The sequence below is a fragment of the Zingiber officinale genome, chromosome 2A, assembly GCF_018446385.1.
Source record: "Zingiber officinale cultivar Zhangliang chromosome 2A, Zo_v1.1, whole genome shotgun sequence".
Taxonomy (NCBI): domain Eukaryota; kingdom Viridiplantae; phylum Streptophyta; class Magnoliopsida; order Zingiberales; family Zingiberaceae; genus Zingiber; species Zingiber officinale.
In genome coordinates, this window is record NC_055988.1 from 151,200,874 (window position 1) to 151,220,576 (window position 19,703).

The window sequence follows — 19,703 nt, forward strand, 5'->3', positions numbered from 1 at the left end:
GTCCCGCAGAAGTTTTCAACCGGCCACCCGAGTAAATCGGAAAAATGTGTGGCGTGCCATAACTGCACTTAAGGCGATTCGCTCGTCCTAACGCCCCCGCCAATCTATCCCTAGGTCAACACGGAAGAGGTAAATCATTGGTGACTACTAGTCATTAGTGCAAGTGGTCAAGACATGAGGAAGAGCATGCTCGGATATGCCGAGTTGTAATCGCTCTGAGGGGGCACGCTGTAACTGCACTTAAAAAAATGATAATCCCTGTGCTATAACTGCACTTTAAAAAAAATAAAATAGAGTTGCTACCTTAACGACTCTTTAGTACCGGTCTCATGGATATAGAATGAGGTAAATACAGGTACACGTACCATATGTGTATGGTGGGATAAATCTTAATCATCAGTTCTTAAAAATCAACTTCTAACGATTACTCCAGAGATATCATGCATCCAGCATCTGTACTATGCCCTAGGAGCGCCATAACTGTACTTTAAAAAATGATAATTACAATTAGTCTCATTCATTATCCTTGAGGTGATCGCCCCCCGACCTCACGAAAATTTTCCATCGTTTATCAGGGTAAATTAGAAAATACATTGTCAGTACAGAAGTCTAGCATCCTTTAATTGTACCCGAAAAAAAAATCTAAAAATATTTTATAATTAAGGATTAAATTGTGGGTATTTGGAGGACAATTGAAGGTTATAGCGCGGCACAACGGACTATTGGCTCTCAAATCAGGCCGTTAACGATGAGAGTGTCACTATATAAGCCCTGTGCTTGCCGGATACATGGAAAGGCGGTTCGATCTCTTCGAATCTTTCCTTCGTCGTCGTCGTCGTCAAAGAGGTGCAAACCCTAGTCGTATCCATGGAAAGGCACCGCGGAGACCGCTTCGACGACCGTCCTGGGGACCACTTCGGCGATGGCAGCGGTCGGCGGGTGCCTTCTCGCTGGTCCTCCGACAGCACCACCGAACGGCAACCGCGCTACCCTAGGGGCGGCCATGGAGGCAGGGGCGAAGATGTATTCGGAGGAAATAGTAGCTCTGGAGGCCGATTCCACCCCTACCGTGCGCCGCAGGACTTCCCGCCGCCGCCTCCCACTTCCGGCTTCCGTGACGGAGATGCTGGGGAGTTCGGCCCGTCGCCGCCCGTGGGTGGCCCCAGGCGCGGGTTCTACGGTCGAGGAGGTTCTCCAGGTAGCTCAAAATCTTAATTTTTCTCGTTTGCGCGTCACTTTGTGCTTGGCGTGGCCGAGTAAGGGTTCGTAAAAAATGTTTGCTTCAGTATTTAGGAGTGTTTCCTTAGTTGGGACTCATTGGCATGTTGCAGCTCTATTTGACCATTGTGCTTGTTTGTCCATTGGAGTTTTGCCTCTCTATCTCTGGGGTTAATTGACTTTGACTTATGGGGATGGTACCTGACCTTGGACCTCAAAAAGTTGAACGTTTGGCTTCTGGTTTCCTTACAAATTATAGGAACGGGAGTGGGAAAATTATGATGGGATCATAGCTACATTACACAGATAGATTGTCATGTTTCGTATTGTTGTAACATTTAATACACGGAGAAGCTTCTTTAATTCTTAATGTGGCGAGGGTTGTCTTGTGGTGGCACAAGGCGAATACGCTCGCCCCCAGCGCACGAGGGTTGTCTTGTGCTCCTACATGTAGTGCTGAAGCAGCACCTTCATTATCCTATTATAAAGTATAATCAGCCCACCTACAAAACCTGATAGGCTGGTGAGGGCCTTGTCATGCAAAAATTTGGTAGCTTGATATGTTCACTGGAATATGCAAACTGTCGTTGGTTGAATTTAAAACTAAAGGCAGTTTGATCTCTGAATGCTAAAGGTGATCATTGTAAATTTTTTTTTATAAATATTATGTAGAACGTGCTGGTGGAAATAAAATTGCGAAGCTTTTTATTGGAGCAGTTCCAAGGACAGCAACTGAATTAGATGTAAGTCACTATTGCTTTTATTAACTGATTGGGTTTTTCCCTCCGTTGTTCATATATGTAAAGTTCCATATCATTTTTCCTCAATCACATTATCCATTTCTCTCTTTGGGTCTTCCATTCGGTAGTAGATGATGTTTATAATTAACATTAAACTATTAGATGATCTTAAACATACTTTCTGGTTTGCAAGTTCAATATATTTTGTGTGTAAATATGGTTTCAGTATTTTTCATTTGTGCATATACATTTTTGTTTATTAGATTCGCCCCTTGTTTGAGGAGCACGGAGATGTCATTGAAGTAGCCTTTATCAAGGATAGAAAAACAGGCGAGCAACAAGGTGTGTTCATATTTATTTTGCCTTTATATTTTTGATCAATTATCTTTCTCAGGTTCCTGAGGGTAAGCAGAGAACAATCTGGCTGTCTCTCCTATCATTTGATTTTGGAACAGTTGCCAATTATTACCCTCTTGTGGCTGGTTTCAATTTTGATATTTTCTACATCGAGATGAAGGAAATTCCAAGATCATCAATGGTTTATTAACTCTTGAGTTTTTCTGTCAAGTACTCTGACACTGCTGTATCAGTTGGTACCCTGATGAAATAGTGTGTTTCATGAGTTGCAATATGCAAGTCATTGGTTGTAGGTTTATTTAATTTTGAGATGATGTCAGTCTTTGGTTCTCTGGCATTGTTGTATTCTAAGTTACAGTCTGATGTGATTATGCATCCTATGCATGCTTTAAAAATATGCTAAGAAACATATTGATTATTGTCAAACCTGGAATAATTTTGTTCATGTTTGAATGGTCTTCTAAGCTTCTTTGTGCACTCTATGTCATTGGATATGGATATGTCCAGGTGATCTTTGATCCAACTCATTGATATGGTCTTTCGGTATCATTGATTGATTATAGTTGTTTTGTTGAAACTAGCATTCTTGGCTTGGTTGTGCATTGTCATGTGACAACAGAAGCCATTTCCCTAGTGTTGCAAGAAGTTCCTTTTCTTGTTCTCTGATTATTAGCATGAACAAAAAAATGATTCGCTTAAGTTTTAATCCCTAAGGTGTGTTGTGATGGTTTTTTTGCCTTCACTTGTCATTGGTGTAGGATCGGTGCGGGGGAGCCGGAAGAGTAATCAAATACAAAGAAGCGAATGGGAAAGTGTAACACTCCTATACTTCCCTTTTGCATGTAAAAGTCGTTACCAACACGAAGATGTCGAAATGAAAGCGCTCGTGTGTCGGCGTTGGTCTGTCCATATTAGTCGGGTGTAGCAGTGTCGTAGCAACATGAGGTTGGAGCAGCCAGAATGTCGAATGATCGCGTAGAAGAGTTGTGTTCAAGTTATCATGATCCCTGGCCGACCACTTCTTTTAAAGGTTGTTGAGGGTGCCTCCAACCCTCCTCGGAGGCACCTTCAATGCAAATCTGCTAGCATAACCTTCGGTTGCTCATCACCTCCAAAGTATGCAATTTCTATTTGCGCGAGGGCGCCTCTAGTGATCACTAAGTCACCTCTAGCGCACTCCAAGGCACCTCCTCGCAGCGCAAACTTATCTCCTTGTGGGCACCTCTGACTAGTCGAGGGCGCCTCCAAGCGCCGATCCGAGGCATCTCAAAGCACCTCTGAGGCGCCTCGAATATTGTTCATCCGAGGCTGATTTTTGCTACTTTCGTCCTGCAAAATGCATTAATCCAAAAGCAAAATGTAACATGCAAAACGAAGTTAGCACAATAATAAAATAACATTATTAACTAGATCCTGTCTTTCTGAGACTAGGATCTAGTCATCGTCTCAGTTTAGGTATTCAAAATGGACCTAAACTGGACCAATGCCTAAAGTCCCTAATTGGGACTTGTCCTCATTGAACACTCTCCTCTAGTGATTTACCTTACTTACCATGTAGAATCGCTTGACTTGTCTTTGATCTACTAGGTCTTCTCGCCAGTTGTCAAATCCACAAACCCAACTGGACTAGACCAGCTATCAGGTCCCGCGGACCCAGCCGGACTTTCCGCCAGATATCGGGTCACTCCTTGACCTATATAGACTTTTACACCAACTATCAGGTCTAATAGACCTAGCTAGATTTCAGCCTGGTATCAGCTCCTCCAAACCTGTCAAGTCCCGCACACTTAGTAGAAAGGTTATATCACCTACACATAACTTAAATCCATTTGTCATTCATCGAAATTTAGGTTTGATTATTGGTGCCAACTGCTTCAACAATTGGTGGATGTAAAATGTTATGATAAAAAAAGTGAATTATCGATGTTGTCTATTGATAGATGGTTAGATTTGTTCTTGTGTTTCTTGTTCTTCCTCTATTGTAAGTGCATATTTTTTAAAATAATTTCTGAGATTGGCTATGGTGGTGCTAAATGTTATTAAGGTTCTTAAATGCAAACTCTGTGGAGCATGTGGCTATGATGGATTCTTAAATACAAAGTTATTGATCGATACCTAAATGCATACCATATAGTTCACAAGGAAAAGAGACCCAATGAACTTTGGCTTGTGGCTATCTCTCTGTTCAAGCTATGAATTTAACTCTGATGTGTCCTTTCCTTTTCTTTTTTTAATGTGCTGATAATATGGCTGCACGGTTGCTTACACGGTGGCATTCTATTAAAATATTTTGATATACATGGTTGCAATGCAGTTTTTCATTGGTAATCCTTGTGCACTATTGCTCTGACTTTATCTTGAATTTTAGCATCATATTATCTATGCTTTGCGTATCCTGCATCAGTTTGAGAACTCTGCTGATGCCAGAATTTTTTTTCATACCAAGTTCTGCTATATCTTCACTACGATGCATGCTATCATGGTGATGGGGCGCATTTTTGCTGTGTATAATTTGAAATTGCTAAAATTGAGCTATTTCCTGGATACCACTGCCTGAACCTTTCCTCTTTTATTCTGCTTTTATCTGGCTGCTTCATTTTGCTTCTCTTTCTAGTATATGGTCAACAGTCTCATTTCCTTTATAGTATTCTCTTGATATAGTTTGTGGTATTGATGATTATCACTGATAACTTATAAGCATGGGATTTATAACACTAGTTTCTGCATATTGTTTCTGAAGTTGTTCTTTGTTCACTTACCATATACACATACACTCAAATTTCTATTTGACATCCGTAGGTGATTGCATCACACAAATTAATTTGCCATAGTCCATGTATAATTGGCTGAGAGCTATTATTGAATTAAATTGAATGTCTGTTTGTCATTTGTCATCTTATTTCTTGAGTCTTATTTTGTTGCTGTGGCAAATGGTGGCTGATGCTGCACATATACTGTTATGCACTCTGTGTTCAATTGTTTAACTAAAATTCTATGGTCATTGTGGGATGATAGTGATGCTCTCTTTGTTGATATTTTTTCTGTTTGGTCCTTCGTACTTTGAGTCTGCAAGAAACTTTTTTTCCCTATTTTCTATATCATTCTCTATCGACAACACTTATAATTTCCTTTTTCTAAAATCATTTTATTATCTTATTCATCTATGTGTTTGCTATTTTACAATTAGATACATGCTTGTTGAGTAAACATTCATGGCTCTGGGATGGCTTTGAATCGGTTATGGAAAATTTGCTATTTCTCACTGGTAGTCTTCTACCATTTTCTGGCAGCATGGCTATTTATGTGGTGCCAGATTCCCACTACATGCTCAACTTGTTCTGTTTGTGCTGTAATGTGGATCTGGTAACTATATTTTCGGCCAGCATCATGTTATCAACGTCTCTGGTTAACTCTTCATGAGAAAAGTTGAGATGATTTTGCATTTCATTTTTATTTCCATTAAAATCATTGAAATACTGCATTAATTATCTGAGGGAACTTTGGGAAAATATGTTGGTAAGCTTTTCTAGCCACACGTTTGAGCTTCTTGAATCTCAAACCTAAAATGTGTTATTTTTATTCTAGTCAGATGTCTATTTGATCTCATTTCTCCCCATTGAAACCTGCATGTATTTTAAATTGGGTGCTTTTGAGCTTGGTTCTTTGTTTTTCTGACGTGCTTTGTGTGCAAGAATTTTTGTGCTGTGTCTGTGGAGAACCATACTTGATAAGTGATGATCTAAGTTTGTTAACATCTATCTTATTTATGCGTGGCGGTGCAACAGCCTGGCTAACAATCAGTTCATGTTAGGAAAAGGCCCACCCTGGAAGTCCAGAGTCATGGTGGATGGCTGATGAAGAGGAGACAGAGGAAGGAACATAGTAAGAGGTTGGTGAGATAGTGGTGTGCCAAGCTGGATGACTCATGGACAGTGAAAGAGGTTGACAAATGGAGGCTGTACAGACGCAACTCAAGAAAATTTAATGCAAAATATAAAACACTTTGGTTAAGAGGGACACTATTGTCATTCCCCATGGCACCAAGTGGCTGCCATAGAAGCTGTTCCTTCCGTTCCATTGGCTCTGCTAATAGAAATCCCTAGTTTTTCTTTTTCAAATATTGAGGATCAACTAAAAATATGCATTTTTTGTTTGGGTATCAACTGGATATTTGAAGGGGAGCTTGGCGTAATGATAAAGTTGTTGCTTTGCGACAAAAAAGTTGAAAGGAAAGGAAATCCATGGATATCATCTCTCCCCATAAGAACTATGAGATCACCTCGAGGGTGCCTTAAATATTCAGGTTATGGACCGATTGTAGACCTTGTTCAATAAGCGGAACACATAAATTGTCTTCTCTCCGATTTGGATTAGTAGTGTAATTTTCCCTATATGTTCTGAGTATGCATGAAAAATAGATCATACAATTCTATGGCATTAAGTTCTGGAACTTGATGCACACCACATTCATGTTTGCTGGATTTTGTTACTATTATTTACATTGTTTACAGACTTCTCTTGGAACACAAATCTTGCTGAATGGATGTTAGTGCATTAATAGATCTTGCAATTATATGGCATTAAGTTCTGCAACTTGATGCACAACATATTCATGTTTGCTGGATTTTGTTACTATTATTTATATTGTTTAGAGACTTCTCTTGAGCAAGAATCTTGCTAAATGGATATTAGTGCATTATTTTGTTGTCCTCTCAAGGTTCTACTCGTTCATTGAAAGGGGCTTTTAAATATAGTTCGTACAGAGGACATTCTTAGACAAGAAACATATACAAGTTGTTTGTGACAGACCTGTGTCACTTACTCACACTATTGACTACTGAGATTACTAATTTCTTTGCCCTTCTGTTGCTTGGCCTTGCTTCATGGCCGTGTATGCATGTGATTCTATTGGCATTTAGGAATTACGTTGGGGTATTTTGGGAAATGAGGATAACATATTGCTTGACAAAGAGAAGTTGCTATGCTCCTGCTCCCATGCATGGAATGGAAGGTTATTATTAGGTACAGTGTGGTAATCAATCTTGTTGTTTAATATGGTTTTTGATTTGTTATCCATTTGATTGATTTGTTACATGTTTGTTGGCCGTCTATGATTCTAGATGATTCGATGCCTCATCTAGTTGCAACTGATTCTTTTGTGAAAATACCAGGAATAGATCATGCATTAGCAGAATTTAAGTATATCTGTGGAAGTTATAGACATCCGAGTCTCATCCACAAATTTTGTTCAATCTAAGGTAGGTCTGGAAGTATATTGGAATTCAGGAATCTAATTCTCTGAATTAACATTTAGTGTATGAGATATTGTTCCCGGTTAACTATTCCTTAAGTAAGATTTTTTTACTCTCAATATTACCTGCTGAATTTAAGTATATGCGTGAGAGTTAGACATCATGGTATTATCCACAAATTGTATTCATGCATTAGAGTCTGAGATATTGTTCCGGGTTAATTATTTCTTATGTTAGATTCTGTTATCTTGTCTTCTGTCAAGCATTATTCTTGCTTTTGTTCATTCAAGTTAGTATGTTATATGAGATATTTTTCCTGGTTTATTTTTTCTTACTAATGTTAGATTTTTTATCTAATCTCTTGTCAAGTATTATTGATTCTGTTTTTTCAAGTTAGTGTTTTGTATGGATTTAGTATTAATCTTTACTTTATTTGGGTACTTTTCTCCACCTTCATCTGATGTTGTCAAATAAAGCAGGGAGGACCTTGTTTACTGTCAAAACTTTCTCAGTTCAATGAGCAAGATGACATCTCACTCAATAACTTTCTCTTATTAATAATCTGAACTTCCTATTCTGTTTCTCATTTTAACAGTGGTGAATTAGTTATCATTCCTTTCATTTGTGTGAAGTATGTTGGGTATCATGAGCCTCCTTTACTTGTTTGGAAAGTTGAGAAAACATTTTGTTACCTTTTCTAACATACAAAAAGACTGAACCTTTTAGTCTCTCCTTCAACATTTTTTTTTGTGTTTTGTTTACCTTTTGGGTAGAGTCCAAAAACAAAATCATAAGGGCTTAGGTCCAAAGTGGACAATATTATACCATTATGCTAGAAACAATCTCTTACAAAAAGTAGGGTAAGGCTGCGTACAATGGAGCTATCCCCGGGACCTCGCATAGCGGGAGCTTTGTGCACTGGGTTACCCTTTTTGTTTACCTTTTATGATCATTAAATTATTATTTGTTTTGGTTATGTCTTGCATTTCGATGTCCATAAAGTAATTTCGTATTTCAACTTGACTAAACCTTTTTATGCAGGATGTTGTTTTGTTAAATATGCAACTTCCGATGAGGCCGATAGAGCCATCAGGGCTTTACATAATCGATATACTTTACCTAGAGTGAGTATTTTTTCCACTGCTAGTGTATATTTACTGATTTTTTTCCTCGCATATCTTGACTTTGATTGATTTTCTCAGGGAACAGGACCTATTCAGGTAAGATATGCCGATGGAGACAGAAATCATCCTGGTATTTACTTACCTGCCATCACTAGTATGAAGATTAATCTTTGTTTTCTACTTCTTGAGAAATGGACATCTATTGCTTTTTTATTGTTTGGAATGTTATATTTTGTCTGATGTATTTTAATATTGCATATTACGTTTGTCTCATATTTCTGTTTTTAGTCGATTAAATTGATAGGCAGACAGTGCGCTAGGGCACCTTGCAACCAAACTCTTCTGGTGATGCATAATTAAGAGGGCTTGACTGGCCTTCATATCATTATAAATGCAATCTCTAATGCTGTACCTGAGCAAATAGCATAACTTTCTATTTTTGGTGTTTGAATCTTCAAATTATTGCACATAACACTTATTATTTCAATGAATCTAGCGGAACAATTTTTTGCACTTCTTTGCATTACTTTAGATGCTGCTTTTCATACCGAAAGCACTGGAACATGCATTGCATCTGAAGATTTTCTAACAAGTTATACCGTGATAAATGAATTAAAATTCACTCTATAGTTACTCTTCTTGGCTTCAATCCTTGCATATGGTTATTGGATGGAAATGTCTATTATGCTTTTAACTTATTAAGCTTGACTTGTGGAGAATTGTTTGTTGTGGGTGATCTTAAGGTGATAAGTGTAGTCCTTTTGCTAGCTTCTAAAGTCTTATCTGCACTTGTTCACTAAATCTGAAAGTTCTTTTTCTGCATATTCTGATTTTATATTTCATGAACCAATATAATGCTTAGGTGCTGCTGATGACAAATTATTTGTTGCATCGCTGAACAAGCAAGCTACTGCAAAGGAGATTGAGGATGTAAGCTTGTATAGCTTTCTATAATCTGGTGTCTTTCATATTTTTAATGACACCATTAAACTTTTATAGACCAAGAAAACCAATTTTTTATGCTTTATTTTCTGTTGATAATATAAATTATAGACCAATCTCATTCTAATAGATGGAACTTTGGGGATAAGCTATTATCCTATCAAATATAACATGTTTCTTTGTGTTTGAATCCTAATTCCTAATATACACCCCACAATTAAAACATTATTGGGCTTGAGACGGTCAAATCCAGCCAAATCTAGTCTGCCATCCACACAAGAAGGGAACCACACAAGAAGGGGGAATGTTAAGAATATCAATAAATTGTTTTTTTTCCCTAATAGCATGGAGTTTTTGCAATAGGAAGTGAATTAATTGAATATGGCACTTTGTATCGAGATGACCTTTCCAATGTTATACCAAATTGGAAAACAAACTAAATAAAATTTGACAGATTTTGGAATACACTACTTTTCCAAATCAATGGTGTTTAATATGTTTGTATTTTTTGTTGAAGTCTGTTTGGCAAATATTTGACAGATTTTTTCTCCATATGGACGAGTTGAAGATGTCTACATAATGAGAGATGCATTAAATCAAAATCGTGGTATGTCTACACACATTTGTGGAATTTTTTTGTCATATATGGGGTTACTTATTTCTTGGTTGTAATATATTTTCAATATGAAGGTTGTGGCTTTGTTAAATTCTCAAATAGAGAGATGGCAGCTGCAGCTTTGAATGCTCTTAATGGAACTTTTGTGATGAGGGTAATTTTTCCTTTAGGTGCTTTATTTGCTAAGAATAGTGATGAGCTTTTCTTTTCTTGGCCATTAGGGATGTGATCAACCCTTGGTTGTTCAATTTGCTGATCCTAAGCGGCCTAGGAGTGCAGACCAGAGGTTTTCACTTCTGTATAATCTTAGAGGAGTTACTTCTTCCTATAAACTTACCTTTTCCTTCACATTACTTTAGTGCACTTGGTTAATTTCAGGAATGGACCTGCATTTGGTGGACCTGGTCTTAGTCCTCGATCTGATGCAACATTAGTTATCAGGTACGATGGACTGCATATACAACTGTTATGTTTAAATTTTCAGTTAAAAATAAAGTGTAATGTTGACTTGTGGATGATTCTCATGTTTTGGTGGTTATTTTTTTTCCCAATAATTGCAGATGCTAGCATGTTGGTTTTGACTTCATATGTTGAATAACATACAAAATTTCATGGGTTTAAAAAGCTTACAAAAGCGACATGTGATTATCACATATATCTATGGTGTTATAACAAAATGTATAAGTAATCTACTAAATGAATCAGTCTTAGATTCTTTGAAGAATGTAAATTAGTTTCATCCTATAGGTTTTGCACTACTTGGAAGAGTAATATTTCTTAGAAGCACTGAAAGTTACTTATATGTATGCTGAATGTATATATGTGTATGCATAACCTGATGATATATCACACTGCTCACTAACAACTTAGTGAAAAATGAAAATAGGATTGTGACAAGATTTCTATTGTAGGATGCATGTGTGTAAAGATTGTTCTAATACTGAGTTGAAATACATCGAAATAGTACTACAGGTTTTCTTTTTTGCAATTTGTTAACATTACTAGCTATCATTGCACAAGGCTTAGCTGTGGATTACTTAACTTTTTCTTCAGAGCTGTTTTTTTTTTTAATTTATGTGGACATAACTTGGCGATTAGTGTCTTCTTTTATAACATTTTGAAACTGTAGAAATATGTATTGTTCCAAACTATAACCCCATGTAAATCTGATTTTAAAAAGGCAAGCAGAATTCTACTCAGTTGCATGTTTATTGAAAATTCTACACCTTTCAATATTTCACCATGACATTTTATATTCTTTGTAAGCTGCTAATTCCATCCACTTTTGGTTTCAGGCCAACAGCTAATCTGGATGAACCAAGAAATGGGAGTAAAACAGCTGATTCTTGGCAGTCACCAAGTCCTGATTCCTTCAGTCCTGATTCCCAGTCTAATCCATATGGATGTGGAGCTACCTTGCAAGTCAAAGGTGGCCCCATTGCAATGACTTCAGATGTTAGTATTGAAATCTTCTAGCTTGGTATTGTTGTTGTTTTTTTTCTCTCCCTTAGGAAATATGTCTTGTTGTCTAGCCTGGCATTTATGGACCAACTGCTGTTTCGAATTCTGGATCAGTCTCAAGTCTTTCAGTGCCACCATCACAGCAGGTATTATTGTGATTCCAGTTGACTATTATAATACAATTCACTAATAACTTCAGCATTTTGAATTTAATATAAGTGCTGCAACTTATAGGGATTCAATCCTTCAATGGCAGCAGTCCCTTCATTTGGTGCCCAGCAAATATCACCATTGCAGAAGCCAATGATACACCCACGAAACTTCCCATTGCCTCTCAAGCTGCAGTCCCAGCAAGGGCCTGCTTCCCACATACATTTGTTTAATTTTCAGGGACCTCCACAGCACCTTGGACAGCTTCAACTTCCTCAATCCAGTGGCTTATCCTCGAACCAAGACATACCATCACAGCAGTTACCTGGATTGAGTGGGCAAACATCCTCACAGCCTTTACATCCACAAAAAGCCTCTTCTATAGTCCTGCAAGCTCCTTTTAGCCTACAAGCACAAGCGATGCCCACTACTGCTAATCTTTCACAGTTTCCGGCGTCTAATGTTACACCTCAAATGCTTCAGCAACCTATTCAACAGTTTCCATCACAAGTACCCCAGATGTTGCTCCAACAACAGGCACAAGCTTTACAATCTAGCTTCCAATCATCTCAACAAGCAATTTTCCAATTGCAACAGCAGCTTCAACAAATGCAACAGCAGCAGCAAGTATCTGAGGCCTCTAAATTGCAGGTAAAACAACTGTCGATGGGTTATGTACTTAGACTTCCTTTCCTCCTAGAAGTGTATGAGGGTCTTTCATGAAATAGAAGTGTCTAAATTGATTTAAAAGGTGTGTTACATTTGTTATGTCTTTCTTCATTCCTGTGTTATACTATAATTACAACTTAAAAAGTGTGTACATTTGTTTTATCTATCTTCATTCCTGTGTGATACTACAAATTTTACATATATGCTTAAGTTTAAAACATTTATTGTCCAGTCTGCATGGGGTGGATCACAATCAACATCAATTCCTCCTAGCACAGCTGCCAGCGTGCCTGCTTCAGTCATCACTACAACTGTGTCAACTCTTCCAGTTGCAGTAAATGCTTCACCTACAGTTTCTATACCTTGCAATTGGACAGAGCATACATCTCCAGATGGATTTAAGTATTACTATAATAATGTTACTCAAGAAAGTAAGGTATTATTCAGGCAACATAATAATATATCTGAATTCCAAGATAGCTGCAAATAACCAAACTATTAGTGTGCCAGTGGGAGCAGCCTGAAGAATTGATTCTATTTGAGCAACAGCAACAACAGCAGGAATTGCTTCTGTTGCAGCAGCAGCAGCAGCAGCAACAACAAAAACTTTCTTTCCAGCTGCTTCCGGCACAAGCTGATCCCAAACCGCATACACAAGTTCAACCAACCCAGCAAGTTTTGCCAGCTCAACAAGTACAACCTCAAATGCTGAGGCAACAGGTGCAATTGCAACTTCTTCAACCCACTGTCGGTGAACATTTTTTTTACTGTATCCTACAACCTTCCCTCCAATATTTAACTTTACATTTTTCTACTCAGTATCAAGCTTCTGGTGGAGTCCAACCACATATGCAAGTAAGTTCGGCAGCATAGCAAATTTTATTGAGATACTTACAAATAGAAATTTGATCCCAATGCTTTTACTAATAATCTTCCATCTTTGCAACCCATATTGTGCAAATGTTCTGAAATATATATTAGAATCTTAGAAGGCAACAACATTTCACATTTAGTGTTTTTTTTTGAAAAATATTGACAACAAAATGACAAATATACTTCTCATTGTGCCACTTCAGAAACGATCTTCTATCTATATTATTATCCTCTTGTTTGAAAGAAAAAATTATCACACCTGTCATCCTTAGTAGATGGTTGTATTCTATAAAGCATAATGATTTACAGGACAGAGGTCTATTATTATAGGATCATATCCTATGAGTTGCTGGCATAGATAGAGCACTCTTTCCTGGCCTAGCTAGCATGTCCAACTGCCTCTATTTTTTTTTTCAGTGTTCTTTGGTGTGATGAGATTAAAGGGTACTAACTATCAGTGTTTTTTCCCCCTCACACTGGTGCCCAATCAACTGCATAAGAAAAATGAACTTCAATTTGATTCTTATTATTTTTTTAAAAAATAGATGATTATTGAGAGTATTTTCGTAGTGATGGTTGCTGTTTCTTATTGTAATAAATGGGGAGATTGTACTCACAACTATTCTTTTTAGGACATGAATATGGCTTCTCATGCCATTTCTTTGCATTATTATATTCCAATTACTATTGTGCATTAGCATTTCTTATTTTTGTGTAGGGGATTTCACCGGCACAAGATTGGACTTCAAAAAACAAACCTGCAGGTTCTTTAAATTCTCATTCTTACATTGTACAACTCTATTGTTAACATATCTCTGCAAATTTTTCTCGGTGTAATGATGAATGTTATTTTTAGTCTTCTCAGTAGATATTAGTCAACCAACAATATTTTTTGGTTTCATTCACTAGTCTGAGATGTGTTCTTTAAGATATATTTTGGTTAGTCTAGATTAGTTCATATGTTTGCCCATAGAGCTGCTGTGATATTAACTACTAAGAATTCCTACGAGTTTCATCCTATTTCTGTAATGCAATCCTTTATTTAATCCAGTTCAAGTTCAACTAATAATTTATGATGGTCCTGAAATTACTGTTTGGTATCACATTAACAATGTCTCCGTTTTAGGTTGATTCTGAAGTTATGAGAGTGGAGTGATCAAAGAGGAAGACAACGTAGAATTATCACAACTAAGAGTTTAATCTCTGTAGCTTATCCCGCTTAGTTTCCTATTGATGTGATGAATTTATTCCATGAAATTAAGAAATTCTCAACACTCCATGTGTCATATATGGACTCAATTCAAGTTGATGGTTTTTTGTTCATGGTCCTATTTTTCAGCTTATGTACTGATTTTGATGTTTGAGTTCTTTTAGGTACTTGATCCAACCATGAGTCCGAGTATAAAAGCTTTAAAAGGCTTCAGATCGAGTGTTTCTAAACATGTAACCATTATCGGCTGGCTATCAAATGGCTGTTCTTGCTGTTTAATGCCAATATTTCTCCTTAAACTTTGCAGTGTATTACTATTAGCATTTTGTAAAAGCAAGTAGTGTTGTATTTATATCCCCCCTTTTGAGTAAACTTTTATTTCTTAGGTCGTCTATGTTGATAGTTGGCGATGCTCTTTGCTCTCACATGTCGGTAACACGGACCAACTCATTGCTGTCACATTTCACTGCCTTCTATAGGGAATGTGCCTCAACCTCATGAATGGCCTTCAGTACATTGACCTAAAGTATTCTTACAAATCAACAATAAGAGACATGGTGTTCCTTCTCTTCTTACAAATCAATGACCTAAACTATTCTTCCGTATAGACTGAAGCAGTTCTTTTTCTCTTGAAACAGGTCTTGGAAGTTTCTTCCTAACTCTTGAGAACCCTCCAAATTGATTCCATCGAATCCAACATCATGATCCCATCCATGTGAATCTAAAATCGGTCTCACGAGCAACTGATCATGACATAATACACAGCGGAATCTGTGTACCAGGTAATCAGCATCAAAAGGTAATGGGATAGTCATATCTGACACTTGCATAACCTCTTGGGAAGCAACGTATCATGGTGAAGCATTATTTCTCTTCGCCTTCTAAGTTCTTCCTTCCCTTGCTTCTTTAGATACAAGGTTTCCTGGTCAGCTAACTCAGCAAGGTACACATTTCTCTGGACTTTGGATGGGTTTTAGAACTGTGCTTTTGTTAATATACGAATTGGAGGTAGGTTATCGTAATCATCCTCATCATTGTCCAAAATCTCATCTGTATCATCATCATCATCAATGCCATCAGCAGTAGCTAAGGAACGGTGATGAAGTATAGACGAGAGGAGATGAGGCAACGAAGGCGACCGACTGCCATTAGGTGTTAGTTGAAAGCTGTCCTGAAACTTTAATAGCGAGTTGCAGCACATAACAGCAATAACTGAGATAACCACACCTGGTCATTTGGTTGAACCTTCTCGCCTCGAGTATTAGTTCTACACATCGGATGGTTTTCTACCAGCACAACAGGAGTTTTGAATTGTGCATTTGAAACAACCTGACGTATATAATGTTGAAGGATCATTGTGCACTTGTGCACAAAAGCATTGTAAGCGACAGGGAAGCCCTCAGATCCATCAGGAGGATGTGATGAGGAATGTGTCATGACCAGAACTGTGTTAAACCAGATTGAAGAACCAAAGATATCGGTTATGAGCTTAAGTAGTGGATAATCGCTATATTCCCCAAGATGCACTTGGTGATTAAACTAAGACAGTTTGTGTATCCAAAAAACTTTATTGTTATAAGAGTTTACATAGTTTTGCCTTCCTGAGTCCTCTGTATAGATTAGTTTCTTGCTTGGTCATTTGTCATGACTTTGCTTTGTACATGAAGACAATTTATTTTATCAAAACAGCATAACTATTGTAATAGTATCATTTTGTTTTACTAACAATTGTCATCATCCTCAAGCTATGTTTGTCTCAGCTACATGCATATTACCGCTCTATTGAGCTCTATGAAGGTTATGGCATTAGTAATATTCAAATCAATTAGACCTTTTATTGTATTAACTACAATTTTTTTTTTGTCTCATTTTACTCCTTTTACTTGAATTAACTCATCTAACTATAGAATTTATTGAACACCTTTGAACTCTATACAATCATAACCTATTTTTTAATTGGTGCCGGATTTATGTATTATACCAGAATAACGAAAATGCCATATTTGTTTTATCTCTAATTTTTAAATTTATCTCCATAGATTTATATAAATTACTAATGAAATCAATTAGACCTTTTATTGTATTAACTACAATTTTTTTTTTGTCTCATTTTACTCCTTTTACTTGAATTAACTCATCTAACTATAGAATTTATTGAACACCTTTGAACTCTATACAATCATAACCTATTTTTTAATTGGTGCCGGATTTATGTATTATACCAGAATAACGAAAATGCCATATTTGTTTTATCTCTAATTTTTAAATTTATCTCCATAGATTTATATAAATAAAGTTAATTAGAACTTTAACAATACTTAGCAATACTTGTTAGTCTTCACTCTCTAATGATACTGAGATTAAACGTATAGAGAATAGAATAAACTAAAGAGTAAATAAATAGATTATCACTAATCATTTGATCTTTCTTAACAAACTACTGATTTCAGATTAAAGCATAGCAAAAGTAGCAAAGGCAAGTTGGTCCTAATCAAACACTAGCTAAATTAGAATCTTGAGATCAACACACAGCTTCACTTTCTCTTCTTTGCCGGTGGCTGTGGAAGCTCCTCGTCCTCTTCATCGTCTTCCTCATCCTCATCGTCCTCTTCCTGTTCCTCGTCATCGTCGTCATCATCATCGTCATTATCATCATCGTCCTCTTCGCTTCCGCCTTCGCCATTGGCTTCTGGGTCATCTTTTTCATCTCCTTCGTTGTCGTTTTCATCCCCGGAAGGATCACCTTCACCTCCATCGTCCTCCTGATCTTCACCATCTTGGTCATCGTCATCCTCATCGTCGTCCTCATCAGATTCTCCATCATCTTTGTTCTCCGGCACAGATTCATGCTTGCTCTTTTGAAGTAGCCTTCAAACATGACGATGGATTAATCATCCTACTGCTTTGAGCTTAAGGTAACATTATCTTACCTGTGAATTGCATCAGGACCTTCAACAAGCTGACCAGTTTGACTTGATACAGAGCCAATCTGAAACAATAAAAGTATATAAACATGGAATGCATTTAGTATTTGAACAAACAATTTGATCTATTTCAACGATGAACTGCTTGTATCGAACAGTGTATATAAATCGAAAGACGATCTTCTCGTATTTTATGCCTTCGCATAACTGAGAGCATCAAGCAAATGAAAAGGTTTCTTTCTTCACACTTTTCTAATGCTTGATAAACATAAACTAGAGCATAAACATTCTTCGCAAACATCCTCTGTAGAAGAGTAAACAGGGTAAAGAACATAAACATCATGCATGGAAGGTTAACTTCCATGATCTAATATCTTGTTTGTGAAGCAATTAAGAACAAATCTTACACTAGGCCTAAATCCTTGCCGATCCTAACCTTTATTGTCAAGTATGTTTACTAATTGTCGAACCTGATAGGGTGAATTTTCTTTTCTCATATTTTTTCCTCTAACAAACTATTGGAGCACCATGGAGCCAATTGAAGTAGAACTTAAGTCACAAGAACTAGAGATTGGTATGATCTGAACAGAGTTAATTCAACCTTCCATAAGCTCATGATATTAAGAACATCTGAAAAACCAAGCCTGTGACAAACATATGTTAATTCACAAATCACCAGAAAGTTTGTTCATAAGAGTAATGATGTCATTCTTATTTTTTCACACTGGATGGTGTATCTAACATAAAAAAAATTCAAGCTTGCACATTAAATCAATGAGTTCATGAAATATAAATTATGCAGAATCGAGTAAAAAGCACTAGATGCTAATTGAAGATTAGAAATTGTTGACTTGTAAACCGAAGAAGCATGGAAGGTTTTAGTCCTGGAGGACATTCGCAAACTGCATAAATTAACCTACATAATCTAATGTCATTCCAAAAACAAAAGATAAATGAACGACTGTGAAAGCAGTGCAGCCAGAGACTCAAGATAAGCAATCAGCAATAGTTCAAACACAGCTCTACTTTGTCAAGAACTGCAAATGCAGTTGCAATGGAGTTTGATATCCATTTATGGTGAAAAACCAAATTTAAAAGCGAACAAAAGTGTAGATATAACAATGAAGCAGATAAGAAAGGGGAAAAACTCAAGAACACCCTTGCAGCAGGGTCCGAAACGACAAAGAGTCACCCAATGACAAAAGAACATCTCCAAATTCTCTACTTTTAGCAGTCGCAATGAAATAAATAACAAAGGAAATTGGATGGAGGACATCAAGCTGAAGAAAAGCCCCCTTTTTTTTTTACCGCCAGTAGAAGCGAAAGGAGAGTCTTTTTCGCGACCAAAGCAGCCTCGGCGACGAACAACAGCACTACGGAGCATAAAGCAGCTCTGCTGCTCTGGGTTCGACAGAGAACCTCCATCTCTACAAAATACACACCAAAACCCTTCAAAGAAACCAGCAACGAGATGAAAAAAGGATGAGAAATAGAAGCCTACAACTGCAGCCCTCTATCGTGGCAAAGCACAAACCGAGCAGCGAAGAATCCCGCGAGACCGAGGAGGGAGCGTAGCAGAGAGACGCCTCCGATCCGATGCTGCCGCGCCAGATCTCCGAGTCTCCTTCGAGGATTAGGGTTTTAGGATATGTTGGGAGCCATGATCCTGTTCAAGCCGTTGAAGCATATGGTGGCAAACTGACGTCTGATCTCTCGGGCTTTATAAAATCGAACGGCTATTATAGGTATGTTAAGATATCGATGCACCGTTCGGTTGGAGAAGATCCCCACTGTACTTTAGGGGTTTGGGGCCGGGCTCACGGATAGATTGGGTTCGTTAAAAGTGTCGGCGGCTTCCTATTTCTGGTGATAAATAATAGATTTGCGGATTAAAATCTAGTACTTTTTTAGCAATTCAGTTCCCATCAATCGAGAGTTATCTCCGATCCTAGAGTTCATAAAAATAGTCCCGTGTCTTGACCATTTATACTAATGGCTAATAAACATCCGTGATTTATTTCCTCCGTGTTGGTCTAGGGACGGGTTGACGGGAGCACTGGGGACGAGCGAATCACCTTTTGCCACATAAAAATAGTCCCGTGTGTCCCCTCGGGGCGATGCGATGGTTAAAATATGGGGTGTTATCACATGAGGTCTTGGGGTCAAA

General features: G+C 37.5%; 2 protein-coding genes across 17 annotated transcripts; one reads left to right on the plus strand and one right to left on the minus strand.

Annotated features, from left to right (window-relative positions):
- Nucleotides 1-728: 728 nt before the first annotated feature.
- On the plus strand, nt 729-16,356 carry LOC122042703 (flowering time control protein FCA-like). Of its 14 annotated transcripts, none has more exons than XM_042602971.1 (20): nt 729-1,198; nt 1,891-1,961; nt 2,222-2,300; nt 8,609-8,691; nt 8,770-8,821; nt 9,554-9,621; nt 10,174-10,240; nt 10,324-10,403; nt 10,471-10,535; nt 10,628-10,690; nt 11,545-11,704; nt 11,782-11,856; nt 11,945-12,511; nt 12,762-12,960; nt 13,032-13,249; nt 13,349-13,384; nt 14,121-15,169; nt 15,251-15,411; nt 15,523-15,555; nt 15,696-16,356. In XM_042602971.1, the coding sequence occupies exons 1-17, from the start codon at nt 868-870 to the stop codon at nt 14,208-14,210; spliced, it is 2,304 nt and encodes a 767-aa protein (XP_042458905.1). In that variant the 5' UTR covers nt 729-867; the 3' UTR covers nt 14,211-15,169; nt 15,251-15,411; nt 15,523-15,555; nt 15,696-16,356. The 14 variants fall into 14 exon arrangements, with proteins under 14 accessions (XP_042458905.1, XP_042458906.1, XP_042458910.1 ...); XM_042602972.1 differs by having other exon boundaries at nt 15,251-15,394; XM_042602976.1 differs by having other exon boundaries at nt 14,121-14,166; nt 14,777-14,845; nt 14,999-15,169; nt 15,251-16,356.
- A 637-nt stretch (nt 16,357-16,993) lies between these two features.
- LOC122042705 (glutamic acid-rich protein-like) lies at nt 16,994-19,230 on the minus strand. 3 transcript variants are annotated; one of them, XM_042602980.1, is made up of 4 exons: nt 19,071-19,230; nt 18,845-18,963; nt 17,543-17,601; nt 16,994-17,480 (listed from the first exon to the last, which is right to left on the minus strand). In XM_042602980.1, exons 2-4 carry the CDS (start codon nt 18,959-18,961, stop codon nt 17,147-17,149), a joined length of 510 nt encoding a protein of 169 aa, XP_042458914.1. In that variant the 5' UTR covers nt 18,962-18,963; nt 19,071-19,230; the 3' UTR covers nt 16,994-17,146. The 3 variants fall into 3 exon arrangements, with proteins under 3 accessions (XP_042458914.1, XP_042458915.1, XP_042458916.1); XM_042602981.1 differs by having other exon boundaries at nt 19,038-19,198; XM_042602982.1 differs by having other exon boundaries at nt 18,845-18,985; nt 19,071-19,182.
- Nucleotides 19,231-19,703: the final 473 nt, after the last annotated feature.

What these genes read in the sequence shown, in the direction of transcription:
- LOC122042705 (XM_042602980.1), bottom strand. Translation starts at nt 18,961, where the DNA reads ATGGAGGTTCTCTGTCGAACCCAGAGCAGCAGAGCTGCTTTATGCTCC. An exon ending in TCCTTTCGCTTCTACTGGCG is followed by an intron (nt 17,602 to 18,844) that starts GTAAAAAAAAAA and finishes TTATTGTTTCAG; the next exon opens with ATTGGCTCTGTATCAAGTCA. An exon ending in GGTCCTGATGCAATTCACAG is followed by an intron (nt 17,481 to 17,542) that starts GTAAGATAATGT and finishes TCATGTTTGAAG; the next exon opens with GCTACTTCAAAAGAGCAAGC.
- LOC122042703 (XM_042602966.1), top strand. Translation starts at nt 868, where the DNA reads ATGGAAAGGCACCGCGGAGACCGCTTCGACGACCGTCCTGGGGACCAC. An exon ending in CGGTCGAGGAGGTTCTCCAG is followed by an intron (nt 1,199 to 1,890) that starts GTAGCTCAAAAT and finishes AATATTATGTAG; the next exon opens with AACGTGCTGGTGGAAATAAA. An exon ending in CTGAGGCCTCTAAATTGCAG is followed by an intron (nt 12,512 to 12,761) that starts GTAAAACAACTG and finishes TTTATTGTCCAG; the next exon opens with TCTGCATGGGGTGGATCACA.